The 22,799-nt window shown below is 39.8% G+C and overlaps 2 protein-coding genes across 2 annotated transcripts; both read right to left on the reverse strand.

Annotated features, from left to right (window-relative positions):
- Nucleotides 1–699: 699 nt before the first annotated feature.
- LOC139295696 (histone H4) lies at nucleotides 700–1,011 on the reverse strand. The gene has a single exon (XM_070917931.1). The coding sequence runs from the start codon at nucleotides 1,009–1,011 to the stop codon at nucleotides 700–702; it is 312 nt and encodes a 103-aa protein (XP_070774032.1).
- A 7,442-nt stretch (nucleotides 1,012–8,453) lies between these two features.
- st6gal1 (ST6 beta-galactosamide alpha-2,6-sialyltranferase 1) lies at nucleotides 8,454–21,187 on the reverse strand. The gene is made up of 8 exons (XM_070917894.1): nucleotides 21,176–21,187; nucleotides 13,846–14,052; nucleotides 12,904–13,272; nucleotides 12,412–12,676; nucleotides 10,679–10,776; nucleotides 10,127–10,228; nucleotides 9,648–9,822; nucleotides 8,454–8,725 (listed from the first exon to the last, which is right to left on the reverse strand). The coding sequence occupies exons 1-8, from the start codon at nucleotides 21,185–21,187 to the stop codon at nucleotides 8,454–8,456; spliced, it is 1,500 nt and encodes a 499-aa protein (XP_070773995.1).
- Between the last annotated feature and the right edge of the window lie 1,612 nt (nucleotides 21,188–22,799).

Genomic DNA, 22,799 nt, shown 5'->3' on the forward strand with positions numbered 1-22,799 from the left:
ACAGCAAGTAACAAAGTGACATAACTTCGGACTGGGGTAGTGCCAAATAACAGGATCGTACGAGTCGTTTACGAGTCGGTTCGCTGGTGGCAGGTGACTTAAACGTTCAGTGTTGCAGAATCAGAATCAGAAACTGTTTATTGCCAAGTAACATACATTACAAGGAATTTGCTGTGGTCTGAAGGTGCTGTTGTTTTGATAACAAATAAGTAGAATATAAAAGGTAAAATAAGAAGAATAAAAATAAGATAAGATAAATAACAAACAGTGCAGTGACCACAGAACAGGTCTTCTAATCTGTACTAATTATCAAATTCATTCATTTAGAAGAGGACACACTTATATAGATGGCTTTTGGACACTAAAATCAATTTTACAGTAACAATCAGAACAGAAGAGATTTAGTTACATGTGATTACAAAGGCTTACTGGACTTTCACTGTACACATGACCATTAAAACCAGCAGTTGAGGTGATAAAATCTTTATTTGGAGCTACATAAATTTGCCCTACATGATGCAGTTAGATGTTTACTGTGGTCTTTATCCTGAAGTTAATTTATAGTAGTATCACGTATAGTAGTTTTTCAGAATATACATCAGATACATTTTAAAAGGACATGAGGACAAAACTCTGAGATGAAGTGGGTGGCTCTTAAAAGAGCCTTTGGGTTTCAATATCAGTGCATCAAGATCAGGTTTAGCCTCCGAAGCCGTACAGGGTGCGACCCTGTCTCTTCAGAGCGTAGACCACGTCCATGGCGGTGACGGTCTTCCTCTTGGCGTGCTCGGTGTAGGTGACGGCGTCACGAATCACGTTCTCCAGGAACACCTTGAGCACACCGCGGGTCTCCTCGTAGATCAGACCGGAGATACGCTTCACCCCGCCGCGGCGAGCCAGACGGCGGATAGCGGGTTTGGTGATCCCCTGGATGTTATCACGGAGCACTTTACGGTGACGCTTGGCGCCTCCTTTACCGAGTCCTTTACCTCCCTTGCCTCGTCCACTCATTTTCTGTCAAATGTTGAGTACAGATTTGATCGTAATAGAAAGACACACCGGACTTTATACCTTGTTTGAGGACGTAAGAGAAGACAGAGGCGGGCTCGTTCTTCTTCCTTCTGGCAGCTGATAAGTAAGTCTTTGGTGCATTAGCGCCACCAACTGAGCAAATCAGAGACAGCTTGTCTCATATAAGGCTGGCTGAGAGCTACATCTGTTTTATCCAGTTGTGGAAAAGGTATTTAGATCTTTGACTTCAATAAAAGCAGCAGGACAGAAATTTGAGAACATCATTCTGCATTTGTGAAGTCACTGAGCGTGATGATGAACAGTTTAAATATTCTGACAAGTTGTAAACAGTGTGACAACAAACATTAACTAGATGTTCTCAGAAATACTTTATTGATCCCCGGGGAAAATTGTACAGTACCGGTGCTCCCTTTCAAGATTAGAAAGTAGCATAAATTTAGAGCTAATAACTTAACCTTGTAAACAGCTAGTGTTGGCTAATGGCGGTTTATTGTTGCCTTCACGAACTGTGAATGGCCGGCGATAGATGTAAAAAAAATCTCAATATTTGTCCTTTTTAACACGTTTTTCATTTAGTTATGACACAGTAAATACATACATAAGATGGATATATATATATAACACAGTGTATTTATTTATTTCTTGTTTGTTTTATTATTTTAAATGATGATGATTATTTTGAATGATTTCCAGAGCCTTTTTCTCGCCAGTTCTTTATTAACTGATGGCCTCAGTTTTAAAGTTTTAAATACATGTATTGTCTTCATCCCAACATCCAGATATGTTTCACTCCAGATTGTCACAACCTCCTGCTCACACACAGATCAAATGGCTGAAGTCATTAACCAAACATCATGTAAACAGTTCACTGACAGCTTTTGTAACACAAAGAGGAATCTTCAAAATACAACATTAATAATAATAATAATAATAATAATTTATCCAACATAAGCAGATGCTTAACTAACATTTACTGCATTGGTTTTGGAAACTGAAACTAATGCATGCAGGGTTAAAAATATACTGTTATGAAACCAGAGAAGCAGGATGTGGTGTATTTTATAGCCTGTGTGACTGTGGAATGTAATATTCAGGCAGTGGAGATGTTAAATCGGTGGTTTCAAACCTTTTTGACTTGTGATCCTTTAAAATAAACTTATTGTGACTCCTTCATCACTGGTGAAACTGGGTAACGACATCAGTTGTGTGCAAACAAAGAATGATTTTTCCTTCTCAGATTGTTTTATTTAGACAAGTTTAAGAGGCCTGAAGAAGTAAAGTATCTTCACTAGTCGGTAAATATGCTAAATATCTCTGTGAGGCTGTCCTTAGGCACAGTGGTGCTCTGAGCTACGTCACTTTCATGAACATGCTAACATGCTGATATTTAGCAGGTAGCATGATCACCATAATTTGATGTGTTAGCATGCTAACATTAGCTAACTAGCACTTACATAAAGTTCAAATGAGGCTGATGGGAATGTCACTCTTTTGGAGGCATATGGTCAGAAATTGAAGCATTAGGCACATTTAAATTTTTACCTGATGATGGTGATGTATGTAGACAAGATCATCAAAGTTACACTTGAATTGACATGAATGTCTGATCCAGATTTCATGACAATATATCCAAAAGTTGTTGGAATATTTCACTCAAAACCACAAATGTCAACCTCATGCTGGACGCTAGAGGAAAAGTCAAGGGACCATCAAAGTCATGTGGATACATCGTCTGGGAACCACAAATGTCTGAACCAAAGTTTGTGCCAATCCATATAGTACATGTTGAGTAATTTCATCATCAAAGTCAGTAGGATTCATCACCTGCCACAAATATCTGCACCAAATGTCATGGCCATCCAATAGTTGAGAAGATAGTTCACTCAAAGCCTAAAATGTCAGCCTGCTGGTGGCGCTATAGGAAAAGACACAATCACCAAAGTCATTTTGATTCATCCTCTGGGGAACATGTCTGAACAAGATTTCATGACAATCTATCCAACAGTTGTTGAGATATTTAACGGTGGGCCGACCGACAGACATCGCCATATAGAGCCATGCCGCTCAGGTGGATAAAAACAACACAATTTGGAATTAATAATTAATTAAGTTAATAATTTGGACTCATCTTTCATGTAGGAACAAGGAAATTGTATATTTGGCAATCACACTTTAATTCTTGATGTTATAAAATATAATAAATGAAAGGAAAGCTGAACTCAAACAAGAACTGATGGTTCAGTGAATTCATACCCTATAAAAACAACAAAAATATGAAACTCTCACAAAAGTCAGTTGTATGTTTGCTGCATGTTTGTTCTCACATCAAGTGACAAGAGTCCAGTAGCACAGGAAAAAAAATCAAGAAATAATAAATACAATCAACCACATGAAACCACAGTTAACAGTGTAACAACCAACCCTCTCAGAAGCCAGAAAGTGCATCTGTAAGCTCCAATAAAATGTCAACGTTCACTGACAGCTGAGATTAAATGAGCAGGAGATGGGACAAGAGTTCAACTGCATAGCGACAAATTGTTCTCGTAGTTTTCCTCTGAAATGCAATGACATCAATTCTTCAAATGTTTTGCCTCCTGAATGAACAATAAAGTCCTGGTGAAAACATGAAACTGAAATTATTACAAAATCAAGCCATTTTGTTTCTTGGAGACTTCTTCAGCTCTGATTCATTCAGACTGAAGTAAAAATCGATGTGACATCATGTCTTTCAAAAACATCAGCATTTGCTGTTGACTCTCCATTGCCACCTAGTGTCCTTTGTGCATTGTGTATGTCTACTGTCACTTTCAAAGTACACATTAGGTACAAATGCACACAGGTAAAACCACATGGCAGCTTCATCACTGTACTGGCCCAAAAATATAGTGTCTTATCTTTTGTTTTTTCTGGATTGTGTTTGAAGAAGTCTACAGCCATGCTAGCAGCTCAGCACAGTCGTGCTAACATCAGCATGCTAACATGTTTGCAAGGACAGTGCTAACACGCTGATGTCAAACAGCTGATGTCAAAACACCATCACAGTTTAGTGTGTTAGCATGCTAACATTTGCTGACTATCACTAAGTACTAAGCTGAGGCTGATGGGGATGTCATTAGTTTTGCAGGTATTTGGTCATAAAAGTGTTGGACAAATTAAAACTGTGATCTGATGATAGCACTAGATGAAAAGTCAGAGGATCACCAAAGTTATTACAGTTCATCCTGAGGGGAACATGAATGTTTGCACCAATTTTCATGGTAATCCATCCAATACTTGTTGACACAATTCACTCGCTGTCTGCTGCAGCTACATATCTGCTCTGTAAATCACTTCATGTGTTTGTCTCCTTTGAGAAAAGAAAACAAGCAAAACAAAAGGGAGAGATTTCTATTTTCTATTTTTTGGTTTCATGATGGCGCCCCCTAGTTTTGCATTAACTCCACAGAATACCGTTCCGTTATCTGTCTACATAGATTTCCATTGCAGCTAATATCAAACCGATGAGGTTTCTATTTCTGGCTGAAAAATCTGATATTTTAGACACAAAACATCCATCCTCCGAGGAGCATTACACTCACACTGCCTATTCCAGGCTCATTGTCTTTGTTTGCATGCAAATAACCTGGCTCACATGTCATGATGCTAAAACCAATATGCATGTTTTACATCAATGGTTTTTACTATTTACCAAGAAAAATCAAGGGATAAAAGCTGAATTTGTGCCATGCGGATAATTTCTGTTTATGAGAGATGTAACGTGTTCTTGCTTTCTCCTGTTGCTACACTACTTTGGAGAAAAACTTACAGATGGTACACATGCGTCAGTAATAATAGAATAAAAGTCTTAATACCCTTGAGGATCCTCTTTACTGTGACAATACTGAAAATACAACAGCGATGCAAATGTGTGAGCAGACTGGAGTTTTAGTCCTTGAAACATTTTTCAGACACATTGTTGTAAGATTTGTACAGAAAAGTTTGACAGTTCTCGTCAAAGCTGTGATGCAAATGGAAATTAGTTCCTTTTTCTTATTAACTTATGACCAAGGTCACCCGGTTTATATGACTAGTTCCAACTTCTAAGATCAGCTACGCTAACAGGCTACCGTTGATATCTTAAGTCTGTTGCATTTTAGCTTTATGATATTAGCTTCCTCCTCTCTTAACTCAATTAATAGTTTATTAGCCAGAGAGAAAAACTGGGTTCATCTAATGAAGTTTAAAGCAGTCAGTGCAGGCTGTTGAGGGAGCTAATCTACATTAGCAAGCAGCCACCTTAGCACTTCTCCAAGGACATGTTGCTTTTAACAACAACAGAATCGGATGTTCGTATGAATATTTGTAGAAATAAAACTCTGTTCTGCTTCACATAGCTGAGTCACAGAATCACACTAAAGACCGTCCCCCTGGATATTACTGCAATAATATTTACACTATATAAGAATCATAAAAAGATTATTGGGAATAGGTTGTTACAGGGTTGACAATGTGGATACAAAATGTTTGCTAGTCTGTTTAATTTGTAGGATTTTTGGATCACTGTTAAGACAAGGTAAGAGGAGTCGAGTCATCCGCAGGCAGTATTTTCTTCAATAAATAGATTCAGCAAGGTGTGTGTGTGTGTGTCATGTAGAGACATTCATCAGCTCTCTCATCACTTTACTCCCTCCACAGGTTTCTTAAAGGAGCAGTCCAACATTTTAGTGAAATCCTCTGGTTCTCTTGTGTTCTCCAGAGTCAGATGAGAAGATGGATTTCTGTGGATCCAGTGCAGATCCGCAAACTAGTAGCAGGGAGAAAAATACACCACCAACATGTTATTCAGACAGCTACAGAGCTGTCTGAATAACATGTTGTATCTTATTGAAGCTAATCACCCAACCAACTGGGTTTTAAATCCCTTGGGCTTGGCTAAGTGTTACACCCTCCATATGTATCACTTTATTTTTTATTTAGTTATAATAGTTTATGAGTTAACCTCTCATTATGTTGATTTGTGTTTGCTCTCAGACTGCGTCCACAATAACTCATTTTTTAAGATCTCTGTCCACACTGAAACACATTGACAGGAGGAAAATGGCCACCTCTCTTCTTCTTTGTTCTCATTTAAGTCGGCAAACAACAAAACTGAGCATCACGTCAATATCAATCTGGTCAGTAGTCCGGCTCTCTGATCACCTATAGTGCGTTTTAATACAACCAAATAAATGATTTATTTGTTCACATTTACACATTTTTCTGTTTCTGTCGTCAGGCAATGGATTGAGTATTAACAGGCGGTGCAGGTCAAGTTGTTATCTAATTGTATAATTGTTTTTACCGCAACACCGTCTGACAAATAAAACATGAATATATATATTGACATTTGAAACGAGAAGGTTAAAGGGGACAGAAAGCTCTACAAGCTGCTTTCAGGGTTAAATTCAAGACCTTTTTAGACCTTTTTAATGCCAAATTGAATGTAGTACATCACATGTTTTACAGTCATACTGACCAACGAACAAAAGTTACAAAAGTTTAAAACTTCTATAAATTAAAGTTAAGACTTTTCAAGACCTGCTGATACTCTAGTTCAGTTACAAACAAGATTTATCGACTCCAGAAAACGTTTGTGCGGACAGAGGTCTGAAATGGGGAGAAGAAGATGCATTTTTAAATTTAACTGGCTGAATGTGGGCGTACTCCTACTGTGGTTCGTTCCTGTGGTGAGGACTCTACCTAACACCACCAATCACAGTAAGTACACTTTCCCTGTCTCAGTCTGAGAACAAATACAATCACATTTGGAGGAGACTGCTGACTTCGAGCCAAGACACCCTGATCCTTGAGGTGCTTCTTAAGCCCTGAAAATAGGGCAGTAAAAAATACCAACAAATAAAATCCAAGCCACATTAAAACATGTCTGAAACCAAAGCAAAGCAGCTGTATTTTCTGTCTTTCTCATACACATAAGTGCCACACGTCTCTAATGATTGTAAGTCTTCATGAACTTGTAATGCTAATTTCAAAGCTGAGCTGAGTAAACGCACTGAATCTGATTGGTCCTCAGTATGATCAGATGTTAGGGGAGAAGTATCGGCAGTGATAAAACTGATCCAGAGACTGATCTAGACTCTGGTTGACTCTATCATCAAACAAAAGGAAAAAAAAACTAAATTACACCTTTCAGGGCAGCCGAGCATCTTGAAGCAGAAACTGCTGCTAAATCCAAAGAACAATCAGAAGGAAAAATAACTTTGTGATTCGGTTTCAAAATAAAAGTCAAAGATAGAAATGAAAGCGTGAGAACAGCGCCTCACAGTGGAATGACTAATATATTACAGTATATACATTTCAAAGGTAAAGGCCCTCCCTGTCTGTGTGGTGGAGGGTGCTGTTGTTTTATAATTTAGACCTTTGTAGTGAGGACCTTTTTGATTCATGAGGTCCATTTGGCCAATTCTCACTCCTTCAGGGGTCAGTTTAAGACTTTGGTCTGGTTCAGGATTAATATTAGAATTGGAGTCAAGGACCATACCGTTGATTTTACATGTTTCAGTCCAATAAACCACAAAATGCAAATATTTCATGTTACTATTGTTTCCAAAGCATGCCACATGTTTTTAGACTTTTTGGTTGCAACACAAGACTATTCTAAAAACTCAACTATATTCATGGATGCTCGGACATGCAAGACTTGAGTTGGGAATTTGGAAAGTATAGAGAGACGAACTAACACATTTTTGGTTTTGGTCTTTTCATGGGATTTGTTGTCAATCAGAAAATTATAGAATAACACCCGACTTACATTTTAATGACGATGTAAACTGTGGTGAATAACTTCTCAATCAAGTTTCAAATCTCAAAGACTAAAATAAACAGAAACCATTTAATTTAATAGATGTTTAGCTATCAGGAGCTTGTTGTATAACTAAAATATTATCTGTGTTTATGAAGAGTCTTGTGGTTTTCTTTGTCTTCCCCAGAGAGAAATTTCTATTTCTCAAAGTTAATCATCTTTAAATAGTTTTGGGTATGTTGTTGGCAATTCACCTGAACTGGCTAAAACCTTCAAAAAGCAGGGGTATGGTCCTTTAAGGGTCGGTGTCAGGGTTAGTTTAGGGTTCAGGGATGAACATTATAAGTGGAACGTCCTCATAAGGATATATTTATGTGAACAGCAGGCACATCTATCAGTGTGTGTGTGTGTGTGTGTGTGTGTGTGCTATGACAAAGAAATGTGTGTATTCTATGTTTACAGCCTATAATAACAACATGTAATATTTATAGTGAGTGTCACAGCGTTCCTTTAGGTTCGGCAGTGAGGATGAAGTTTTCATGCGTCTGTCCTCATCGTTACGTGTATTCATGCAGGATTCTGCTTCGCATCGTGTGTGTGTGTGTTTATGTGTAATTTGCTTCACTGCTTCTGTATTTTCCAGTCAGTGGTTGGGTCCATCTCCAGCAGCCTGGGTACAGTTCATCTTGCTGAACCCAGGAAGAGTGACGCGTCCGTGGGTGTAGATGTCGCGGTCCGACCCCTGGTTCATCCGTTTGACCAGGTTCTTCTCGTACAGCAGAGGGTGGTAGGCGCCGAGCGTGCAGGCGGCGTCGAAGAAACGCTGGTAGTAATGGCAGAGCTCCGTCTTCCTCCGGGACGGCAGGAACTCGTAAACGTGCACCACCTCGCACAGCGACATCATCAGGACGGTGCCTGGGCAGGATACGAAGGAGAGGAGACTGTTATCTCTTCTCTTCTCTTTTCATTAGCAAAGCTCAGTGTACGAAACATTTAGACTGCAGCTTCTCTGTTGTAGCCGGTGCAGACGCTCACTTTCACCGGTTAAAGCAAACGCTGCAGACAGCAGGTCAGATCGGCTAATTAACATGAATCATGTGAGTAACTTCATGACAGGCCAAAATAAAAACCTGTTTTCTAGTGTGCCCCCTCTGCAGACAGTGTCTGTACGCAGTCAAAGATTGTTTAGGAGGTAAAAGATGTAAAGCGTTTTGCTGAATATGAATTTATTCATCCATAGTGGGCATAAATGAAAACTAAAAATAAATAGGCAGAGGGGAGTGCTGGTCAGATTATTACTGTGGTTGTACAGTTTTTTTAAAAAATCTCTTTTATTTTCTTTGTGAATAAGAAATGTGATTGAGATAACATATTTATTGCAGTGATCTTAGAAAGTGGTACAAGATGCATTTAGTCTCTTTCTGTATATTTAACCTCGTACTGCTGCAGCCTTCACGTTAATCAGACGGCACTGAATTCAGACTCGAAAGTGATACAGAAATGTTTCAGGTCCGATTTCATAAGATCAGAACAGGGTACTTGTTCAGACATGAGACCGACATGTAAAACTGCCAACAGACGAATGTAAAGGGGTGCATGTCTGAAAGGGGGCTTTACATAAAAACGGCAAAATTAAGGTGTTTAAACCTATTAGAGGATTATAGGACTATTAGAGAAACCAGCTAGATTTCTAAAGACACCAAACCTTTCCTTATAGTTAACAGCTATAACAAATAATACTGTTAAACAGTACAGCCTAGACTTCAAAAACATGTGTGTGTGTGTTATGAATCGACATCATAAACAGGAAGTGTGAAGGGAGTGGAGTTTCACATACCGAGCAGACCGGAGGAGGGGGGATTCTTCTGTATCGGCTCGGCCATGTTGTCTTGTATTCTTTGCCAGACCTGCCACTCAAAGCGAGGATGCAGGATGTAGAAAGGCTGCATAGGATGAAGCCTCCTGTATCTCTGGTACTGGGTGAAGATGGGGTAGTCTGTCCTGTTGTACCACTGTAGGGGGGGAGACATCATACTTCCTGTTCACATCCTGCAGTTCTAAAACTTAGAGCATGATTACTCTCCAAATAGAAGTAAGACAAAGAAATAATAGAAGTGACAAATAACATTAATTATGACAACACAAAGACAAGTCGGAATAAGAGGTGTTTTCCCATTCTGCCATTAGCATGAACTTTCTGCTGTGACGACGCCTTTCATCCCAAAAGATTAAGCAGGAATTACGTTCAGTAATAGCTATAAAAAGGTGCAGCCCTCTAGCTTGTTTTCTATGAGTGCTGTATGATGTAAACGTCACCTGAGTGAGGTCAGCAGAGAAGGGGGCGGGGTCCCAGGCCACCAGAGCACCTGAGCTGTACAGAGAACTGGACAGGAAACGATGGTCATCAGATGCCATCACCTGCAGGACACGTGAACATTAATTTAAAACAAATGCATCATATTCATATCTATAGCACTGTGAAAACACAGATGAGAAATTAATCTTTAATAAACCCAGTGTCTCCACGGCAAGAGGCTTCTGAGCACAAACTCCGCTAATCATTTTTACAACAATGTTTTATAGCAAACTGGACAGATCCTTTCATCCAACATTTTTGGCGTTGACAGACAGGAAACATGGAGAGAGAATGAGGTATGACAAAACATTTGCTTCCTCATCAACTCCTTTCAGTTTAAGCAGGTAAGTACACAATTCTGTACAACAAAAATTGCACCTGTTGATAATTATTTATTAAGTTATATTTAATATAAAATCGATGATCATGAGAAACAAAGCGATGACATTGTATCTATTATGAATATTTGTGCAAACTTAAGTTAAATAAGTTAGCTCAGTCAGTGTGTTCACCTGTGAGTTGATGAGACGGAACGTGGTTTTATACCCGACATCCTTCTCGTAGCCGGTGGTGGGCGCGGCATTGAAACGCAGCACAGCATCGTGAGAGTCTGTAAGTTAATAAAAGAAAACGATTTTACATGAAGTGAAACTGTCTGAGTTATTGATGCAACCAATTTTCTGTTTCTATGTTTGTAACTTGTTGACAAAAACAGGAACATGAAAGTAGAAATAGTGCGTGCTATTTCAGATGTTTCTGTTTAGTGTCACCTCAAAGATCAGCAAACAATCAGCCAACCCAACTGGTCCAAGAGATTTTAAATTTAAAATATTGTTCAACAAAATAAAGAGTTATAAAAAAACATGATGCACCAGCAGCACAAACAGAGAATGAATTAGGAGTCTTGTTTTACTGAAATTGAAAAAGTTAACTGACTAATTAGCTTAATTTCTTCCTGTTTTCATTCTGATGTTTGTGCACTGCGACGCCTCCTCCTTGTTTTGTGATTACAGCTGGTGTTCATTTTGGTCACTGGTGGGACATCTTGGCACACAAGAAGGAATTAATCAAAATCCAAAAGGGTTTCCTTAACAACAGAACAAACAGCAGCAGAGGCGCAACTCAATGATGCTGAGCTGCCTGTTGCAGCGTTGACTATTTCAAAAAAAGAGGAACTGTCATGATGGAGTGTAAGTATGCGTAATATTGCACGTATACAGCGAGAAGCAACCCAGTCACTGCTAAGTACAGAGTATCTACTCACAGCCCAACACACAATCATGTACATGTGTGTGTATTAATGTGTATTAAGTTCAAGCATAAGAAGACACTTAGGATCGCAGCTAAGTACATAAAGTACGACTTAGTCGCAAGCTGTTATCCAGCCCGTGTAAACAGTCAGCACAGCGATAGTGCTTTTCAGAATACATGTGAGACTCTACAGCTTTCAGCCTTCAGCAGAAAAAATTGAAACACATTCTTGGTTTAAAATGCAAACAATAACTTACAGGACAAACTGACCATATAACAGAAATAGTAATTGTGGGATATAAAGTAACGCAAATCACAAGGACTGAAGAAAAAAGTAGACTTTAAACGTGAAGATGTTTTTGACAACTTCAAAAACAAAGACACATTAAGACGAATGGACAGTTTTCTCTCTCAAATAGTTAAACAATATGTCATACTGCAGCTAACCGTATCAACAGTACTGATGCTGCACTTAACTGACTGTTGATATACAACCCTAACCATGTCTTAAAGTGACTACAAACACACTTGACACATGTGTGAGAATCATGTATTATTTCATCATTGTTTTGGTTTTATTACTTTGTTCATTCGTAATCTGATGTATGTTCACTTGCAATAGTGACTGTAATATTTTTATTTTAAGTTAATTTAACTCAGGCACTTTGGGCAGATGAGGGGTCCTGTGGGTAAGAGATGAGGGTACACGGGTTATTCAGTAGACCCAGACAACCTGCAGCCTGCAGCTACGTTATGTTGAAGTGCTTCTGTATTTCCAGAACGTAGAGAAGTGTTTCACACATATGAATGCCTGGCAATCTCTTTGTGTCCAAGCGTGCAACACACATGGAGCAGGAGTTTTACATTTTAAATGCAGCCTCTGTTTGTTCTTTTGTTAAGTAGTTGTGGTATACGTAACAAAACAGTCTCCTATGTGTCCACGTAAATCCATTATTTTCTTATATAGGGAGACTTCCATGTAAAACTATCTCACCGATCTCTTTGCCAAGTCCAGAGTAGCGGAGCGACCCTGCTGACGACACCACAGCACAGCTCTTGTACGGCCCGAGGTCAGAGGTCAGCTGCTTCGGTGGCAGCTGGGTGGCCCAGGGCAGTGACGAGAAGGGCTGGAGGTCAGGGGTCAAAGTCGTGACTTCTACGTTGTCCTTCAGTTGGCAGAGAAGCTTGGGGCCACTCAACTTGGGCCTGCTGGACACACCGCCAGGGCCGGAGAACTCGACTCCGTACTTATTCATCGCCTGACACAGACAGAGATACAGAAAAAGATTAGGGACAAAAAAGATGTTTTTTTCTGAAAATAATCTCAGAATTCAGATAAAATGTCAGTGACACTGTCAAATTATGACAGTGTGGTTATTATATTTAGAGTAAAGTTGAATTTTGTGAATAAATAAAAAAAATTAACGTATTATTATTTTTCTCAGAATTCAGACTTCCATCTCCATATTAGTCCACTGACTCTCACCTGATAATTCTGCACCACCTTCCTCAGTCTGCTTCCCAGCATGCTACTGGACATCTCATCATCCCATACCTCTCCCAAAAGCCCATGAGGTCCAAAGAACTCTGCATCCCCCGCTCTCCCACTCAGCTCCCCCCTCCGTCGGCCTCCGAACAGGGTCTCCAGCGCACGAGTGAAGGGGCGCGGCAGCAGCCGAGCGAAAAACCCAGAGGGCTCCCGCTCTCTCGGCTGTCGCTTTGACGAGGAGTCCCCGGCTTCGTGGGTGTGGTTTGGAGAGGAGAGGACAGGGATTGGACGGTGAGGGTCACCTGGGACGACACCAGGAAGCTTCTGAGGGTCGATGTACATGGGCTTGGCTCCGCCTCGCAGGACCTTTGGAAGTCAGAGGGACGACGATGTCAAGTCATGTAGGTCAAACATCCAGGGCACGTATTTATCTGTTTGGCTGCTTAGCCTTCCCTGTTTGTATCTTCAGATAGTATGTTTTATTTTAGAGAGAAATAGCTTTTAGGATGAGGACTAACCAATGTTTTTGGTAAATGTAGAGCTATCTTGGAGTTTAGCTGGAGTTACAGGAACTAAACTTCCCCAAATCCAATAAATAGCGGGACAGAGTTGCTAACGTTAGCCTGATAGCGTCAAGAACTGGCTCACACACAGTAAAAGTAACCTGTAATCTAATGTTACCTAGTTAGCTAATGATGTGCTTGGAAAGGTTAATAAAGACGCCACCTTCCAAACTCTTTATATACTGCATATCTCTCTTACTACAGCCCCATTCGAAGATTGATTTTTGATGTGCCTAGTTAAGCTAAACTATGACAAATCTGGAGAGATCAGCAGGGCTAGAAGTTAAAACGTTGACAGATCCGTAAGCTCAGTCATTCAGATTTCTGTTACTTTGGGTTATGCGATTCAGCTAACAAAATCAACGTGGCGACAGACCTTGATGACAGAGTGTGCACGAGGCTGAGCCCGGGTTCGCGCCCGGACCCCAAAGATGGCGTCAGTGACAGGAACGCTGTTTTCAGCACAGATGGCGTAGAGCAGAGCCATGGAGATGCAGAAGAAGGCCATGCAGAGCACTCCACGGCGAGCCCGGCGCCTCAGACGCCACAGCAGGCTGACTCTGTCCATCGCCGCCCCAGGGATCTGCACAGGACACACACATTCACAGTCTACTGTCCAGGAAAGTCTATCCTAACTTCTAACTTCTTAAATGTACGCAACAAATAAAATCAGGACGACAACAGTTTCCAACAGCTGGTTTGAAGCTATAAAACAACTTACTGAGTAAGAAAAGCGGTGAGTTTTTCATAAAATCAAATTCAATTCAAACAAACACGTAATTTCTTCTAATTAATTCAAACATTACTGTAAGGCAGTTTATATACACTGAAAGGCGTCCGCCTGCAGCAGTTTCTCCGTGACATACACAGTGGGTGCAAATGGCCGAGGGAGTGAGTGCCAGTCCTGCATGTTCAGGGCTGAGGCACGTCTTGTAGCGAGTGCCATCATCAAGAAAATATTCTCTTGTAAAATGTCCGGTGTAATTGGTAACACCTGTGCTGTCAAGAGTTTATTATCCGGTGGGAAACGTTCTTCACCATGGCATCCCTGCACATAGTTTTAGCTTCTTTTAGCTCATTGTTTTGGTTTCATGGCCTGCAACTGTGCACTACCTACTCAGCAGCAAACAGCAGACAGACACACTAAGAGACTAGCTGGTGAACATAGTGGACATTTAGCCAGATTGGCCCAAAAACTAAAAGACAGTGAATATTGGGCTCACATTACAGTTAAAAGATGACAATATGTCAATGTTGTGCCTCCAAGTGGCCAACAAAATCAGTTATTGTAGGTTTAAGTATGTCACTTATCTAACTAATCTCACTTTTATTTAGTGTGAGAGTAATTGAAACCTTGACTGATGTAGTGTTTGAAATCACTTGTTGGCAGCTCTCATCTGCAGTGTGAGTTGTTGTTTTTTTTGCCTGAACAAGTGGGTCAGCAGGATCTTCTTTCCTCTCATAAAAGACGGACTACAAGAGACAGAAGAGGAATCACTCTTTTCCTCAGCATTTAGGGATAACAACAACTTGTTATCATGGCTGACATTTAGACAACTAATCTTAATCAAAATGTATCATAAAATAACCAGTGGAGGAAGAAATATTCAGAGCCTTTACTTAAGTAAAAGTACCAATACAGCAGTATGAAAATACTCCATTACAAGCAAAAAGGTTGGAAACCACTGATTTAATCTTAAATATGGGTTGTATTTTATTAACTGATCATATGATTTAATGTAAAGTCTTAAACTCAAAAGTAACTATATGTGTAAAATAAATGTACAATAATAATAAAAAGTACAACAACCGGATGTATTAAAGGATCGGTTCACCCAAATAACAAGGAAATTATTTTGGCACTTATCTCTAGTGGTATTTAGCCATGCAGACAGTTCTTGTTTATAATGTTTTGAGATATCTGTTTACAATATTTCTGCCTCCAACCCAATACAATGGAAGACAGCGACGATGTAAATTAGCTTATTGCTAACTCTGGTACAGCTAAGAAGCTGTGCGCTGTCCCTGTCAAATAAACAATAAACAACAGAGTTTCATTTTGGGTTAGCGTTAATGCTACTTGAGAGAAAAATTATACATTCTCTAAAACGGTGGACAGAAATACAATTCGCCTATAACAAAAAAAAGTAAGTCATACAGAAACAGAAACCCCACATACCAGCAGTTCCCCCTTTTTAGAGTGAAGTCACAGTGATTATATTATTTCACCCAGCAAGTTCTCCCGTTGTACTGATTAAAACAGCCAAGGTAGCACCGGTCGCCTCCCTCCCGCTCGCCACTGTCCTTTTAAAACCGTCAGGTTGAGCTGAACGCAAGCAAAAACATCCTTGTGGATACTTGGAAAGGAAAAAATATATATATCTTCTCGCACTTCAACTTATAGATGTTCTTAAATCCTCTCCATTTCACTCAGGCAGCTCAAAGCACCAGCTCATTCTTTTACAGATCGACATGATTCACGTGGGTCACATTTTCAGGTTGGAAAGTCCAGGATTCCGGATTAATCTGGAAAAATCACATCCTTGAAATGAATGTGAATCCATCAATAAACTCTTTAATAACGGCTGCTTCATTCAGACACAAGATGAAACATGCTTTCCCACTGAATCCTGCCTCTAACACTGTAAGTGAATGAGTGAAACAACAAAGAAGAATGGGGAGGCGGAAGCATGCCATCACTGCCCCGGGTGATGGGTGAAATCAGGGAGAAAGAGCTGGGAGGAGGAGGAGGGGGGCGAAGATGGCTTGATTCATCAGAGGATAGGCTAGACGGAAAAAAAGAGGAGGGAAGGCGGGATGAGAGAGGCCTAAAGAGAAAGAGGAAAATAGAGAGAGAAATGGGGGAAGTCCATTACAGGAGCAGAAGCCAAGAATGTCAGTGGTTGCCTTTTATTCCACAATGCTTTTTCAGCCCATGCATTTGACCTGATTATCCATCAGTACACTGCAAACAGGAACTGCTAATAGCTAATTCTGCTGCATACCTTCAATGTTGCTAATTTGCCAAAATGTAAACAAATACAGGCTAGAAAAAAGTTGTAGAGAGCGTCACTCACTGACTCCATCACAACGTTATACTTCCTGTTTACATCCAACAAAGCCACCAAATTATAGTACCTGTAGTTTCAAAACTTAGAGCATGATTATCCCCCAAGTAAAAGTAAGACAAAGACTGACACCATCATCTTTAGGTCTCGCCACTAGTCCGAGGTTTCTTTTAGCCCTGTGGCTGAGCTGGTGCTGAAGGGTGAGGCTCAGTCTCACAAAAACAGCAGTGATAGAGTGAAATGTAATCACTGAGCCAAAATAAATCCCTGCAGGGAGGAAGGTGGTATAACATGACTCAGCGTTTCCTTTACATTGTGATGATCTTTCACTTTTCTTACTTTTTCTTACGTTTTATTTTCTTACTTGAGTTGAGCAAGCTAAGGAATCTTTGACTTTTGGCGTCGCATTGTGTGTGTCTGTTTGTTTTTGGGGGCTGAGTCTGACTGAATCCCATGGGTGAAGGTCCCCCAACCAGTTGCATAAGGGTCCTTGAATCGCTCTTGTTCTGGTCCCTTGCCTGCAACAAACTTGCCTACGACGAGCTATTGCCCCTGACAACACAGCTTCCAGGGTCGAAAAAACCATCCACCATTATAAGGTGAGGATTCTCAGAGGAGATGCATAATCAACTTGGACCCGGGGGCTGACCCAGAACCAGCTGAAGAGATTATATACTCCATCTGGCGTGGGAATACCTTGGGACGCCCCAGGTGGAGCTGGAGGGAATAGCTAGGGAGAACGGTGTCTGAACTACTTAGCTTCGACCTGGATAAGCGTCAGAAAACGGATTTCAATCTAAACAATACCTAACCCTGGAATCAGTATTATTCATACCACTCGTACTCATTTTGTGCTGCTACACAACGTGGTCAGATGGCATCGTTTGAATCCATCGGATATTTCAGACCCTATGGAACACAAACTCACGCATGACTGCTCAATTTGCTGCATACGAGTGTAGAGAACCAATGAAATCAATATGTTCCTGCTGTGTTTTTTTCTATACATAGATTTTGTACACAGCCGGATGCATAATGTGCAGCAGGCAGCTCCACACTGTGCAGTCAGACACAGTGAAGAACACAAGAGCAGTTTGATTTTAATTATTTGTCTGAATTACTTTTTCTGTGCCACAGTGGTAACTTAAGCCCGACACATACCAGATTATTTAGGGGAAAAAATCAGATAACAATATATTGGTGGATAGTGATTTTTTAAAACTTAATATGAACAAACAATCTTGATCCTTATTCTATAGTTGAAAAATCAGCTTGTACATATGATGGTGAGAGTGAACGTTTGTTGAGGTTGATTTAGGTATAATACAGTATATTTTCTCATCAATATCACTTGTTTTAGAGAGGACTGGAGGTAAAAATTAGTTCACATCAATTTATCTGATGATTGTATTGATTAATAGATGAATCTAAGGCTGCAAGTAACAATTATTTTCAGTATGAATCAATTGATTGTTGTATACATTTATGAAAATAGTGAAAAATGGTAGTTGTTTCATATTTCAGTCTGGACCAAACTAGCGTCTTCAAACAAAATCACAACAACTCCAAAGGTTTTCACCTAGCTGATTAAAAAAGAGAAAAGCCCCAAAGTGTCATATTTAAGAGGCTGAAACCAATAAATGCAGGAAAGTTAACTTTTTAGGAATTTGAAATAGAAAACACTTGAGTGCATTTCCAAAAATATAGCAGGAGTTCTGAATTGATTTCAGTGGCTTTCTCCATCGAGATCATTGAAATTAAAGCCCTGAGTCCGGTTCAGTGTATAAATGGACCATCTGCACTTCCAGCTAAAATAAAACAAAGTGACGGAAAAGACGGAAAAGATTCCATTGATTGACCTCAGGGAGAAAATCAAGAGGCTTTTGGGGGAAACAGCTGCTTCTACTTCACTTCATTTGAAGGAAGGATCTGTCTGCACCCTCTTACTTTCTCTTTCATGAACAGCAGAGTACATTTTTTTTATCAATATCTGACTCTTTCGAGACATTTTGCTGCCTCTCTTAGCTAAATGGCTTAGTGATATTTCAGTTGTTCACCTTTTCAGTTGACATGTTGAACTTGTTAGCAGACAGTTGCTTATTTACACAACCAGCAGTTATGAAGCATCATTATCATTAATGTAATCTGGTGTTTGTGTCACCTGATGAATGTATGTCCAATATTCTCTCTCTCAGCTCTATATATCTGGTTCTAGTTGGTTCATCTGCCAGCTAGTCTCTAACTGTGTCTGTCTGTTGTTGCTACTGAGCGAACAGTGGGTTTTTAGAGCTTTTTCTCTAAAAAACACCACTATGAGAGCTCTGACAGTGAACCAGAACACTAAAGTTGTGGGCCGGAGAGATAAACAATGAGCTGAAACTCACTTTAAAGCTCCGTAAAGCCGAGGGGATAACAGATAACTCTCTGTTCATATTGTGATTTCATACGTTGTTGTTACCATATCAATTATAGCTGCAGTTTTGAATCAATATCAGAACTATAGAGGAGTGGATCGCCTGCAAAATGCGGCTACAGCTCACACAGCTGTGGACCTCCAACATGGCTGCCGGAGGATGTGACGCCTGGCGGCTCCTCTGAATGAATGAATGACTGAATGAATGTAACGTCTGCATCACTGCAGTGCTGCAGAGCTTCAGAGCCTCAGACAGATGGTGGTGTCACCCGATATCTGCTTAAAGATGTCGCCCTAAATCCCCTGCCTTCACACACACACACACACACACACACACACACACACACACACACACACACACCTCTGGCTGCCTGTGTGTGCGTGTGTGTGCGTATTATGCATGGATTTACGGAGCCATAAACTACTCAAGATTAAAAGGTAGGAGTGTGTGTGTTTCTGCAGTGTGCGTTTGTGTATGTTGCTACAGTGTGTGTGTGTGTGTGTGTGTGTGTGTGTGTGTGTGTGTGTGTGTGTGTGTGTGTTTGTGCGAGTGTGTGTTTCTGCAGTGTGTGTGTTTTAATCTGGCTGGGCACAGTGAGAGGGAGTTAGATGGTTATGTATGTGTCAGCAGCAGCTCTGAATCAAACCACAGAGAGGTTGATTGGTTGGTTGCTGTCGGGTGCAGCGTGAGATTTATCAGAGAACAAAATCCAGCTGCACAACTGAATATCTTGTTCTCTCTTCATGGCAGAAAATTGTGAATTATGACTGAACAAAAACAAAAAACTGAGACTTGATTCAGTCTGGTCAGACACGTATCAACCAATCTGTACACATTTAGATGATGAAGTAATACTCTTAGGTATTAAAATGTGAGGCAGATGTACAATATAAGGTAAATATTATATATCGCAGTTGGAAGCAGGTGCCGGACAAAAAGCAAAAAAAGAGAGGTTGTCCGCACACTGAAATGTGCAATGTTTTGACCTTCTTCAGGCTAACAACACAAAAAAACAGGCTTAATAGAGACAGAATAGACAGTTCCACCTAAAATAAGGAGATCACATGTTACCAAATAACACCCATATCAATTGGTTATATACAGAAAAAAAGCACAGATTCAGCTAAATGAGAAGGAGCTGTGCACAGAATGTTTATATTTTTCAATGACAAGGCATTTTTTTGTTTTCCCTGCTGTATCGAAAACATAACAAACCGTGACCCCAAAACTGAGGTAACATACCGAACCGTGGATTTTGTGCACCATTTCACCTCTTGTTTTGGATGCCTAAAAAATAATGACTTGTCGTATTTACTGCGTTAATGTTAACGTTACATACCTTATTTTAACCTGGCTGGCTAGTGATGTTAGCCTCGACACCGAACTGAACAGTCAGTGCAAAATGATGTATCAATAAGTTATTCATAAACGTTTGTTTGACTGGTTTATTACTGAACCCGATCATCACACACCGCGTCACCCACCCACTGTGGCAAACACTGAAATCAATACAGCACTGCATTGTGATATTTTGGGTGAAAATATTGCATCGATACATGGACGCCAAGTATCAATCTTATAAATTAATTAACATTGCAAATACAAAGTTTCTAATGAGGCTGCATAACTTTTTTGTACAGGTTGCATTGTTCAAAATACCTGTAATAGTACAGCAGTCCATACATGTCTGCATACAGTTAAAACAGACTGTAAATCGTAATGTGATAATAACGTTAGTAGTACAGTGTGTTTGTATCTGGTTCTCCAAAGTTTTAGAGAACTGCAAAGACACAGATCTGTAATTAGAGAATACGTGTCTATCTCCAGCTTTATAGATAGGAGTGACTGAGACTGTTTCACCACAAGCTCAATGATATTTTTAACCAGAGACATATCAGCTTCCAGTCCACTTCCTGTTTTCCTAAATTTCCTTCCAGCTGACTGTGTTTTGATGCATTTCTTTCAGCAGATGCATGTAGTTACATCTGCATAAATCCTACTACTGTAGGTGTATCAGTGCAATGAATGAATCATGACAGCTACAGTAACTGTTACTACTGTTGAAGCTGTGAGTCATCTGGAGTCATCTTCACTCACAAAACACACATTTCTGTGTTCAAATACTGACTGACGGTCTCACGGGGAAATGATTGTGGAGGATTTGAGAGCAAACACTTGATGTTTGCGGTCCAGTTGCTGCTGCTGTTCAGTGTGGTGATGTTACCTTATAGCCCATGGTGTGTAGTACCGCACACTGTGTTGCTGTTTTGTTGCTTAGAAACGGGCTGCTGCCTTCAGGTTTCCCCTCATCGCTTCTGTGGACACAGAATATATCTGTCAGCTCTCTGCACACACACACACGGATAAACACACTTATCTATCAAACTGTTGAAAGTGAAATTTTGGACTTCACTACTGAATAAAACCTACTTAACACATTTCTTACTACTTAAAATTCTCTATTTTGTTAAAGAGTAAGTCCTCGATGACTGCAGTACAGAACTAGAGGTGAGTCACATCTTCTGAGCGACTGTACAAAATATAATTGGTCATGATGAGCAATGCGTTAGCTGAAGAAACATGTATAATGACGTAGTTTTACTTATTATTTGCATGTTTTTGCATCCCTCCAGTGGTGGAAGGTAACTAAGTACATTTACTCAAGTACTGTATTGAAGTACAAATTTGAGGTACTTGTACTTCACAATAGTCTTCTCATGCCACATTCTACCTCTGCTCCACCACAGTTCAAAGGGAAATATTGTACTTTTTACTTCACTACATTTATCTGGCAGCTTTAGTTACTTTACAAATTAAGAGTTTTAAATACAAAACACACAACGAGCATATAGAATATGATGTTTTGTTATAAATTAAACTACCCAAAAGTATATACAAGTACAGCTGAAACAATTAGTCGATTGACAGAAAATGAATGAAAATGAACTATTTAGATTTTTTATTTTGAACATTTCATGGTTCCAGCTTCGCAAATATGAAGATGTGCTCTTTTTCCTTTTTTTACTGTTGTGCACCACAACACTAAGTCAAATTCCTCATATGTGAAAACCTACTTGGCAATGAACCTGCCTCTGTTTTCTGAGGCCTGTTTATGCAGCTACTCAAAGGCAAATGATCTTAAATGATCCATTATAATTCATTACGACATACAGACATTTTAGGCCATGGACAATCTCTAAATATTGTTTAATACTTACAAACTTTTATATCAGCTTTTCTAACCTTTACCCATAACAGTGACACTGGTTTCACTATTGACCTTCAACTTCCAGAAATCAAACATATCATCTATTTCTTTTGCCGTAGACGTGATAATTGTATCGTCCGCATACCATCATCGCAAATCTGAAGGCATCTGACATCCTCGGATATGCAGGTGTCTGAAAATTTGCAACAAGTTTTCATTTATCCCATGTGCAGTAGGCGCTCTTAACTATAATCCACCATGAGCTGCCTCATGATTCACAGTGTAGCTGAGTTAATATTGCTGATCCACATCTGCTACAACAGCACAGCTCAGCACTTTTATTACATGAACCTTTTACTGCATCCTGTGCTGTATCCTGGCAGAGATACTATCAGCACTTTGGACGCCTTCCAATTGTCTCATTGTGCTTTTATTTGTTTGTTTGTTATTTCTATATGTCCTCTTGTGGGACTGTCCTGGAGAGAGGAAGTGGAGGAAACAAGTGACGATGAAAGAAAGGGAGAAAGGGAGGATGGGACCAACTATTTAGAGTAAATATATATATATATATTATATTTTTTTAATACCGTAATATAGAATTGTGTATCACAGTATATACAGTACATATAATAATTACTAA

This window comes from Enoplosus armatus, chromosome 13 (genome assembly GCF_043641665.1).
Source record: "Enoplosus armatus isolate fEnoArm2 chromosome 13, fEnoArm2.hap1, whole genome shotgun sequence".
NCBI classification, from domain to species: domain Eukaryota; kingdom Metazoa; phylum Chordata; class Actinopteri; order Centrarchiformes; family Enoplosidae; genus Enoplosus; species Enoplosus armatus.

Excerpts from the sequence above, each read along its gene's own strand:
- LOC139295696 (XM_070917931.1), bottom strand. The coding sequence starts at position 1,011 with ATGAGTGGACGAGGCAAGGGAGGTAAAGGACTCGGTAAAGGAGGCGCC.
- st6gal1 (XM_070917894.1), bottom strand. Across the intron at positions 12,677-12,903 it reads AGGTGGTGCAGAATTATCAG|GCGATGAATAAGTACGGAGT; the intron begins GTGAGAGTCAGT and ends TGTCTGTGTCAG. Across the intron at positions 10,229-10,678 it reads TCCGTCTCATCAACTCACAG|GTGATGGCATCTGATGACCA; the intron begins GTGAACACACTG and ends CGTGTCCTGCAG.